The 10847-nt window shown below is 40.4% G+C and overlaps 1 protein-coding gene across 2 annotated transcripts; it reads right to left on the reverse strand.

The window, feature by feature from the left end:
* Positions 1 to 634: 634 nt before the first annotated feature.
* On the reverse strand, positions 635 to 4941 carry LOC113299263 (adagio protein 1-like). Of its 2 annotated transcripts, XR_003334754.1 has the most exons (4): positions 4369 to 4941; positions 2305 to 3931; positions 2056 to 2163; positions 635 to 1569 (listed from the first exon to the last, which is right to left on the reverse strand). XR_003334754.1 is itself a non-coding variant. In XM_026548254.1 (3 exons), exons 1-2 carry the CDS (start codon positions 4593 to 4595, stop codon positions 2320 to 2322), a joined length of 1839 nt encoding a protein of 612 aa, XP_026404039.1. In that variant the 5' UTR covers positions 4596 to 4941; the 3' UTR covers positions 1782 to 2163; positions 2305 to 2319. The 2 variants fall into 2 exon arrangements, 1 of the variants encoding a protein (XP_026404039.1); XM_026548254.1 differs by lacking the exon at positions 635 to 1569 and having other exon boundaries at positions 1782 to 2163.
* Positions 4942 to 10847: the final 5906 nt, after the last annotated feature.

Raw genomic sequence — 10847 nt, forward strand, 5'->3', positions numbered from 1 at the left:
TTAAATGAGAACCCCTTTGTTCTTCATCTATCATCACTCGATTACTATCGATTTCATTCAGTTCCCAACTCCAATCTAAAAACCCTAATTATCTAAAAACCCTAATTAACTGAGTAACATCATCAGCTTCTTCCTTCCCGAACTCGATAAACATCAACGCCACCACCAACCGTCAATCCTTAACATAACCCCTACGATGGTCAATTTCAGAACCTAGATTTCTCTCAAACTCGCAGAGAAGAAGAAGAAGAAGGAGGAGCAATCGTTTCTCGATTTTGAGAATTTATGGATTTCTTTATTTCTAGTTAACCCGTGAGCACCCGTGAACCCGCAAGCTTTACCCGGAACGGGCACGGATCGGATAAATGACCACCCGTGAAGAATTTCAACCCGCAAGCTTAGTCTTGTATTAACCCGTAACCCGCGGGTTGGTCACAAGCCAGCCCCGTCCCGCCCGTTTGCCAGCTCTATTCACAACTAACTAGTGTCTTCAATACAGGTTTTGCTTCTTGACTAATGAGTCCAAGAATTTACTCAAAATGACAGGGTATTCCAGAATTTCAAGTACAAGTAACGTCACAATTAGTTACCCTAAATGAATTCCCTGTGAACTTCCAAGACAAAAGACTTGCACTACATCCAAAAATGCCACCCCAAAATTTTGACTTACCTGACATCTCATATCTCACTTGTTCCAACTTTCAACTAGTAATTACTACCATTGTACACTTTACACCAACTTGCAAGACCAACATAAAAAAGTACCTACCTAAGAGATAAGAAATGACTTTCTGCAAAATAGGAATAAAATTGCAACCACATTGCCTAGAATCTAGATGCAAATAATTTGGATCATACATATAACCTTAAGACGTTGAAGTCTGATTGGAATCTAATTTGCAGTCACAAGGAGGAGCTGCATGCTCATACTATCGTCCCATGGTGAAAATTGAGGCTGCAAAAAGCCTACCATATTCGGGTTCACCTTGGAAACACAAAACTCATTCCAGAAAGCACATGCGGAAACAGCAGTGTCCGCAACATTAGACCCAGCTTCTCAATATTGCAATTTCTGCCACATTACACCCAGCTTCTTGAACATCGACAAAAAACAATGACCAACATTAAACAGAAAAACCCAGCTTGCCACCACATACATGATAGACGATAGTTCAGGGCGACTAAGATTTTTTAAAAATCATTTACCACTTCAAAGTTCACACCAGAAATTTGCTCATGTTTTCGAGTGAAAAAGATTTAAGTAATTGTGTATAACCTATCAAAACTAGAATCTCTGGATCAAAATTCAGATCTAACTGCAGCAGCTCTAAACCAAGCAACCCACCACCGAAGCTGAATAATAACACACAAGTAGCAAGCCTGGTCTTCTGGTCTCTTTCCTCCTGCATAGAATATGTTCCTACGCTTTCATATAAGAACTAACTTAATCTTGACCTTCACTCGGCCTTCACACAAAGTTAGCTATGGGATTCAGCTGTTTAAAGAAAAGAGTCAACTAGATCAAGCACACCTCAACCACCAATCTGTCCACGTACTCCTAGCCATGACCTAAAACCATGGCAGAGAAAGAGACATAAAAAAGGTTAAGAATCATCAGTGCCTCCAATTTTTACCTATCTGACTTGTATCACTCTCTTCACCTCGAAGCAAGTTCAACGATCTTATTTTACCTTAACAAGCAAATAACATCAAAAAAAGAAATTTACATAGTAACCACTACAGAAACTCTACTTGTGGAGATTTGTATTATTAGCATGAGATGTTAGAATATTTGACTTAAGATTAAGTATCACACACATGAATAACTAGGCAGCCAGATAGAGGGATAGATAGAGAGAGGGAGAAGAGAGAACTAGCAAAGCGCACGATACACACAGAGTACAGTGTAGAACAAGTACTGTATATACAGGCACCTTCCATTTTTTCTCCAGACATACAATACAACTGAATAACTGACAGTAAAAAAGAAAAGACTTCACAAACATTAACCGGCACAATGAAACCTTACTTGCTTCTCTAAAAGTATTAACTGACCTGCTGTTTAGTGCATAATAATAGAAACTACTTTTTTGGTTTTCCCTCACGAGTCACAAATATACACTCAGATTCCCCCAACTACCAGATTATAGTCCAGCCGCAAACCTGTAACAGAAAACTTTCATCAAAATGAGCCAGCAAAAGACTTGTTTCACAGTTGAATGATGATCTTTTGCATGGATCTCTAATATTTTATCCAAATAGGATTCAAAAGCTTCGGCAATAACAATTATGCCAGTAACTTACCGCTATACTTCTGAATCACATGAAGGAGCTAGCCAAAGATAGCTCGTGTAGATCACTAAGCATCCACTCTTCTCCAGTTTGCCCTCCAAGGACAATCGCCCTTGTTCCTCCAACAACACATGTACTATGGCCCCAAGCAAATCTAGGAGGTCTCCCAGGTACGTTCAGAACCCTCCAGGTTGGCTTCTCATCGCTTGGGTCCAGGAGGTATAGCTGGGATGCAGAATGAAGACCAGCAACAGACCCACCAAATATCAATATTCTACCACCGGGGAGGCTGACTGCAACATGATCAAGCCGAGGAGGAGGAGCTATACCTGCTGGATTTCCAGCCCCTGGCATCCCACTGCCAGTTACACATCTCCAACATGGTTCATCTTCACTAAGATCCATTGTGAACACGTCACTTGAGCGCAGTCGAAGGGGTCCACTCTTGGCCAGGCCACCAAACATCAATATCTTACGTCCACCATAGACAGAAAGCGTGTGACCCAATCTTGAAGGAGGGGTCCATGCTACAGGTATCTCCCTCCACACTGGCCTCTCCATGATTGAGAAATCCAGCAAGAAGGTGTCACTGAGAAGCACACCGGAATCAGCACAACCACCCGAAACAACCAGCTTAGTGCCATCCAGGGTGCACGAGCTGTGCCATGATCTTGCAAGGGGTGGAGTTAATCCGGAGATTTCACGCCACGAAGGATCTTTTGCATCCAAGTCCAACACAAAAACATCATTTAGTAAGCCCTGTCTTCCACAGCCTCCGAAGACAACCAAAGATGACTCATTCAAGCAAGAAAGTGTGTGGCCCCACCTGCCGGGAGGCGGGGAATTAACTTTGACATGTCTCCATTCCGGTTGACTAGCATTCAAGTCCAGTACAAATGTATCATTCATTGGTTGCATGTTTACCCCTTCCCCGCCAAAAAGAACAACTCTATTCCCGACGGCACAAGCACTAAAATTGCAACGTGAGGGCTCGACAGCACCTCCAACAGTCAATTTTCTCCATGCTGCCGCTTCCAGGGTAGTTAATTCCCTAGCCAGTCGACCCCACCCTAGCCTTTTTGCTCCCGGCACTGCTTCTAGTACACGAGTTGTTTCACTACCCCATGCATTTTGGCAAACCATTCTCCATAGGTCTTCGTTTTTTGTTATTTGATAGAGCCGTTTACATACAGAACCGACAGATGCAATATCTCTAGGTGTCAGCTTTGAGAGTATTTTGTGAGACAAGACCTCATCACTCAACTGCAACATACCACGAAGCTCACAACAAATATTATTATGTCCATATGGACCTGGCCTATACGAGGAAAGATCGGAGCGGAAACGATCATTTGATCTCACTGACTCCTTCATAGAATAACCAGGCAGCGGGCCCAAATCAAGATTCGTTTCTGTGAAGAACTGGATGCCAATGACATGAGTGATTATTTCATCATCCCCGTATATGGGAGTCAGCCTTAATCTATTCATGAGTGGAGAACCATCTTTCCTAAAATTTAACAAGTCCCCGTGGAACTCAACCCCATCCTCGAGGCATCTCCTTATTTCTGTGACGACAGTGGAATCCACCAAAGGATGCCTCCTTTTCGCAAAGGGCCCCCTGCACTGCAAGAAACGGCTGAACAAAAGCTCAATGTCAGTACCAGAATACCAGGAATTCGAGCATAACCAAACTCCCATCTTTCCCTAAAGCTTATCTTGTGTCATACTTCCAAATATATATTCTATACTTTTGGCTCAGGTCTCTAAATAACAACAACAACAACAACAACGGTCTCTATATTGACCAAAAAAAAAATCCTATCAAATGATTCACTAGAGTACTAGCAATAGTCAAAGTTAATTAATCTATGTAAAACATGGATTCCAAGTTCATTAATTTCCCAACAGCGCCAATTTCTACAAATCCCTAGTTTCGTCCCCAACAAAATGTTATGCAGAATCAGACCAAACATTTACTCATAAAACTAGACACTAATACGAGAACTGCGAAACCCTAGAAAACAATTCAATAAAATAAGACAGATGAATAAAAATGAATAGGTAAGGACTTACCAATTTCGGCCCAGAACTTCTTCAGCTCGATAACCAGTAACCATTTCAAAACCGGCATTAACATAAATAATAGGATGATCAGGTTCTAATGAATCAGTAACAACAAGACCACAGGGTGAAGATTGAAGTAAACTACCGATTGTAAATGAAAGTGGACCTCCATCGTTTAATAAAAACCCAACTTCTTCATCTCCACTTATACCTTCTGAATCACTATCCCACTCCATCAATCAATTTATTATAGAAAAATTCAAACCCTTTGATTAAAACAACAAATTACTTCAACCCATGGATTCAATTTCAAAGATCTGCAAGGAATTTCTAATCAATATCGAAATTAGGGTTAGGTGAAATGAAATTTAGGGTTTTTTCTGGTTAGAGATGATGATGGTTGTTTTTCTGTGTGAGAGAGAGAAGAGGAAACGAGTGGATGGAGAAAGAGGAAACGACTCGATAAATGGCACCACAAAATGAGAATTCGATTTTTCTAGACAAACAATAGAAAATGGGTTTAGTTAGTTCTTTTTTTTTTAAGGTGTAGTGGTGTTTTGAGAAGGAGAGATTAGTATCTTTGTGCGACTGACTGGGCAGGAAAAATATCTGGGATAGGGTGATCTTAACATACACGTACCGGGTTTTCCTTTACCCTTTCGACAATTTCCACCACAGTTGCAGCTTAAACACATTTCATCTTCCCACTTGAGGCCAAGCGATATGAAAATACAGGTCAGGTTCGGTTCAATTCATTCCATGGAAGAAGGGATATTTTGTTATTAAGCTAGACAATGAAGATGATCGAAAACGAGTAAGCTATGATGGTCCGTGGAAGATTAAATCTGAAACTGGGTTCCAACAGTTTAAAATTCATCCATGGACGCCTATGTTTGATCCAGGGAAGGATAAGATTACTAGAGCTGCAGTTTGGGTTCGTTTCACGACTTTGCCAATGGAGTTTTGGGATGAAGAGACGATTTTTCGAATGGCAAGAGGGCTTGGAAAGCCGGTTTCTGTTGATCCATGAACTCTGCGTCATGAATATGGTTACTTTGCTGCTGCTTTGATTGACATAGATTTCTCTCAACCTTTAGGAAGGATTTTGATTGATGGTGAAGAGAATGAAGAAATTTTTGTTCAAGATTATGAAATTTTAAACAGGCCAAGTTTTTGTGATTATTGCAAATCTATTGGCCATAAGAAATCTGATTGTAGAACAAAAAAGTATGATGATTTGAAAGACAAGGCTGATTAAGAAACTGATCCTGAGATCAAAAAATCAATTGAAGCTGATATGGATGATCTTAAGAATTTCTGGCAAAAAGAAAGAATTCCTAAAAATACTGGTAAGAAGAACATGCCAGAAGATCCACCGCTACAACCAATTCTGGAGAAAGATCAAACAAACAAACCTGGAGATGATCCAAGAACAATGAAGAATCTATCAATCCTTGATATGGCTACTGGAAAACATACAATTTTCCCCGAGAATAGTGCTAGTAATGGTGAAAAATTGGGTGAAGAAGGTAACAAATCAGAGATGCACAATGATGGTGCGTCATTGTCCGTGCCACACAATGATGGTGCGTCATTGTCCGTGCCACACAATGATGGTGCGTCATTATCTGAGGTTCGCAATGATGGTGTTGTCCATTCTGTGCAGCACAATGATGGTGTTGTTCATTCTGTGCAGCGCAATGATGGTGCCAACGATGATGGTGTGGCCCAGCCTGGGATGCGCAATGATGGTGCGGAATCAGTTTTGCGCAATGATGGTGCAGAATCAGTTTTGCGCAATGATGGTGCAGAACTTGCGGAAACTGTGCAAGATAATTTGCGCAAGGAGGATGATGCTACTCTGGAGATGCAAGAGATGGAAGCTTATAAGATTTATGAGGCCATGAAAGAGGCAGCACGGCAACGTGAGGTTGATGCTGAAGTTGCTAGAATTCAACAAGAGATGGCTAAGACAAGGCTAGAGAATTTGAGAAAGAAGGTTTTAGAATTGCAACAGGCCGCAACTCAACCAAGTTTGGTTAATGTCATTGAAAGTGAACCTGTAGATACTATGGTAGCAGCTTGTTCTCCAGCTGCTAGTCCAACTCCTATGGATGATCATGATGATGCTAGTTTTAGTGATGCCACTAAAACTTCAAGAAGATCTACTCCGGCTAAATCTTTAGAGAACTTAACGCTTTCTAATAGATTTGAAACTGGGATCGAAGAAACTGATGAGGTAGTTATTGAAACTGATGATGAAGTTGCAGATATGGTGGATAAGGTATCAACAAATACTTCCAAGGTAGTTGAAGATGATGCAAGAAATTTGGAATTACTTGCTAAAAAAGAACTGGATGAGCGTGAGAAGAAGGAATTGGCTAACAAGAAGAAAAAACCAAAAGTTACTAAAAAGAAGACTATTACTGTGGCAAATGTTAGTCAAGTTCAAACACGAGGAGGTAGATCTTCCAGACAGGGTTCGGCAAGCCCTTCGAAGAACAGAGTTAATTAATGCGTGTCTTTTATTGGAATGCTCAAGGCTTGGCTAAAGATGGTGTAAGGGCCAAGTTGAGTGAGCTTTACCGCTTGCACAATCCTGATGTAATATGTATTGCGGAGCCACAGGTTCGTTGCACTACACGTTTTGTTAGGAATTTAAATTTGCTTGATTTTTGTGAAGATGTTATTACTAATGAGGTGAATGGTGAGAGAGGTAACATTTGGGTCTTTTGGAGGAATTCTCTGGCAAGGCCGAATGTTCTATCCTCTTCAAAACAAGCTATCACTTTGGATTTTTCTGGTGATTATATCACGGCTGTGCATGCTTCTTCTGGCGCGGTGGCAAGGAGATCTCTTTGGCGTCAACTGGGGTTAGGATTTATTTCTATTCTGTGGTTGGTGTTGGGTGATTTTAATTGTGTTTTTCATTTGGATGAAAAGAAGGGTGGAAGGCCGATTAAAGAAATTTATATGAATGAATTTCGAAGTTGGATCTATGACAATGGTTTGGTGGAAGCAGATGCTATTGGGAAGAAATATACTTGGTCTAATTGTCGGAGTGGCATACATAGAATCGTTTCTAAACATGATAGGGCTGTTATTAATGATGCTTGGTATGATAAGTATGCTAATTGGAGGTGCAAAGCTATGCCAAGAATTTGCTCTGATCATTCCCCTCTTTTTGGTTTTGCTTTTGACAGTCCAAGGAAAACTAGGGCTCCTTTTAGAATTCAGAAAGTGTGGCTTTCTCATCCATCTTTTTTGGATTTTGTAAAGGAAAATTGGAGTGCTAGGCTGGATGGTGCGCCTCCTTTTGTTTTCACGTCTAAGTTGAAGAGACTGAAGGATGCATTGAAGATTTGGAATAGAACTGTGTTTGGGGATGTTCAGTTTCGCTTAAAACAAGCGGAATTGAATCTTGATAAGGAGAATGATATTCTGGATCAAAATGTTAGGTGTGAGTTGCAATTTTTGAAGGTTGTCGATGCTAGGAAAGTTGTTGATGAGGTGCGAACTGAATTGGCAGTTATGCTTAAGCAAAAATCGAGAACTAGTTGGTTGGAAGATGGTGATCAAAATACTCGATTTTTCCACAACACCATACGTATGAGGAGAAGCCAAAATACAATCTCTGAATTGAAGATTTCTACTAACTCTACTTTGTTTTTGCATGATGAAATAAAAGATTACATTGTTGATCACTACCGTGCAAAATTCAATAGTGGAGGTGTGCATATTGATCCAAAGTTGTTTGAATATGAGCATGAAAGCATTTCGGCTGCTGAAAGTGCTTCTATGGATGCTATTCCATCTTTGGATGAAGTTAAGGAAGCTGTTTTCGATTTGGGCGCAGACTCTGCACCTGGCCCTGATGGATTTACAAGTTCTTTCTTTAGAGTCTGTTGGAACATTATTTCTAGAGATCTTTTTAATGCTATTGCAAACTGTTGGGCGATGCGGAAAATTCCTAATGGAATTAACTCTAGTTTTATTGTTCTAATCCCAAAAAATAACAAATCTGATGTTATTAAGGACTATAGGCCAATTGGTTTAAGCAACTTTTTCTTCAAAATCATTACAAAGATTATGGCTACCAGACTTGGTACAGTGCTGAATAAATTGATTTCTGAGGAGCAAGTGGCGTTTATGAAGGGAAGAAACATTCATGAAAACATAGCTTTGGCGTCGGAACTGATCAATGAGATTAGTGTGGAAAGGAAGCATGGTAATGTTGGCCTCAAACTGGATATAGCCCAAGCTTTTGACACGGTTAGTTAGGAATTTGTTGTTGAGGTTTTTCGTCAATATGGTTTTTCTGATGCATGGTGTTCGTGGCTGCTTAATATTCTTAACTCTGCTCGGATTTCTATTATGATTAATGGTAGCCCTGAAGGCTTTTTCAGTATCACTAGAGGTATGCGTCAAGGTGATCCTCTTTCACCTTTGATTTTTGTTCTTATTGAAGATGTTTTGAGCCGCAATCTCTCTAAGTTGTTTGCAGCAAGAAGTATGCACCATATGGTGAGCAAGAAAGGTGTTGCGCCAACTCATTTACTCTTTGCGGATGATATTCTTATTTTCTGTAAGGGTAATCTTCACAGTTTGCAACATTTGAAGGAGATGCTTGGTATGTACCAACTTGCTTCTGGGCAATACGTTAGTTATGCTAAAAGCAAGTTCTATTATGGTGGTGACAAACATTCTCGTGTTGTTGCTATTGCAAACTTTATGGGCATGGAAAGGGCGATATTCCCAGATAAATATTTGGGAATCCAATTAAAACCTGGTATTGTGCGTCATATTCATGTTCGGAATGTAATGGAGAAGATTATGGATAAACTGGCAGGTTGGAAAGGTAAGCTCTTGTCTTTTCAGGCTCGGCTAGTTTTGATTAAATCAGTGATTTCTAGTTATTTGCTTCATTCCATGGTTGTGTATAAGTGGCCATGCACAGCTATCAAATCAGTTGAGAGAGCCATTCGAAATTTCTTGTGGTCTGGAGATTCTGAGAAGCGTAAATACTTTACGGTTCTTTATGATGATTTATGCCGTCCTAGGCGTGAAGGTGGTCTTGGTCTTAAGAAATTGATTGATGTTAATAGGGCCATGCTTATGAAGTTGTGGGTTTCGATTCATGACTCTGATAAGACTTGGGCCAGATTTTTGAAGGCGAAGTATTTCAAGATAGATGGCAACTTGATTGATTATAAGTTGGGTTCTTCGGTTTTTCCAGGATTCAGATTGGTGTATAATTTTGTGCAAAGGCATACGCGCTCAATTATAGGCAATGGTGCTAATACTTCCTTATTTTTTGATAATTGGTGTGTTGAGTTTTCAATTGCGCAAAGACTTGGCATCACTAAAAAGGGTCCTAATGATTTTAAGGCCAAAGTTAGTGATATTATTGTTGATGGTTCTTGGGTTATTCCTCCAAAGACTAAGGAATTGATGTTACGGTGCAATATTGATGTTGATAATTTGCCTCTTATTGGTGGAGGAGATGATTACAAAATTTGGGACTTAGACAGCAAGGGCGTGTTCTCTGTCAAGTCGGCTAAGGCTGCCATCAGGGCACCTGCAGAAGTTTCGCCAACTGCAGCTCTTTTCACAAGAAGTGTTGTGCATCATACCTTAAGTGTTCAGTACTGGAAGTTATTTAATAAACAATGTTGCGCTACTGATGATAACATCATGAAGAAGACAGGTAGGGAGATGCCTTCTATGTGCTGCTTGTGCAGGGAGGATTGCGAAGATGTCAGCCATATTACTTGGCATTGCAAAATTGCAAAGAAGATTTGGAATTGGGCGGCTGATATTTTTAAACTGAAATCGAATGAAGATCTTGTGGCCTCTTAAAAGGTTGCAAAAGGACGTAGTAGGATGATAAAGGATCTGTGGCTTGTTGCAAATCTTGCAATAGTTACGGAATTATGGAAGCTGCGCAATAAGGCTTATTATGAGAACATGCGAGTTCGATGGCTTGAATTTAAGGGGCGGGTTCATCAGGTAATTCGTGATAACTCAATTAGAATGAAGGGCCACATGTATAACACCTTAGATGATTTGTGAATTTTGAATTTCTTTAGAGTGAAGCATAGATCTTGCAAGCACTCTGTTCCAACTGAAGTTACTTGGACGCCGCCTAATCCAGGTGAGCTTATGATCTGTTGTGATGGTGCATCACTTGGAAACCCGGGCCAAGCTGGTTCTGGTGTAGTTTTTCGTGATTCTAACTCGGCCGTTTGGGGATTTTTATGCGTTGGACTGGGCTGACAGTCCAATTACTATGCTGAAGTTTGTGCGGTTATCTATGGCGCAGTTGTTGCTCAAAGGTGGAATGCCAAAAATCTATGCGTCAGATCGGATTCGATGAGTTGCATTTTAGCTCTCCATAAAGGGGAGTTGCCGTGGCAGCTAATGCAGAATTGGAGAATGGCGAAGAGTTTTTACAACAATATTAGTTATGTTCATAGCTACAGAGAAGC

Source organism: Papaver somniferum, chromosome 7 (genome assembly GCF_003573695.1).
Source record: "Papaver somniferum cultivar HN1 chromosome 7, ASM357369v1, whole genome shotgun sequence".
Lineage (NCBI taxonomy): Eukaryota > Viridiplantae > Streptophyta > Magnoliopsida > Ranunculales > Papaveraceae > Papaver > Papaver somniferum.

Excerpts from the sequence above, each read along its gene's own strand:
- LOC113299263 (XM_026548254.1), bottom strand. The coding sequence starts at position 4,595 with ATGGAGTGGGATAGTGATTCAGAAGGTATAAGTGGAGATGAAGAAGTT. Across the intron at positions 3,932-4,368 it reads GAAGTTCTGGGCCGAAATTG|CCGTTTCTTGCAGTGCAGGG; the intron begins GTAAGTCCTTAC and ends GCTTTTGTTCAG.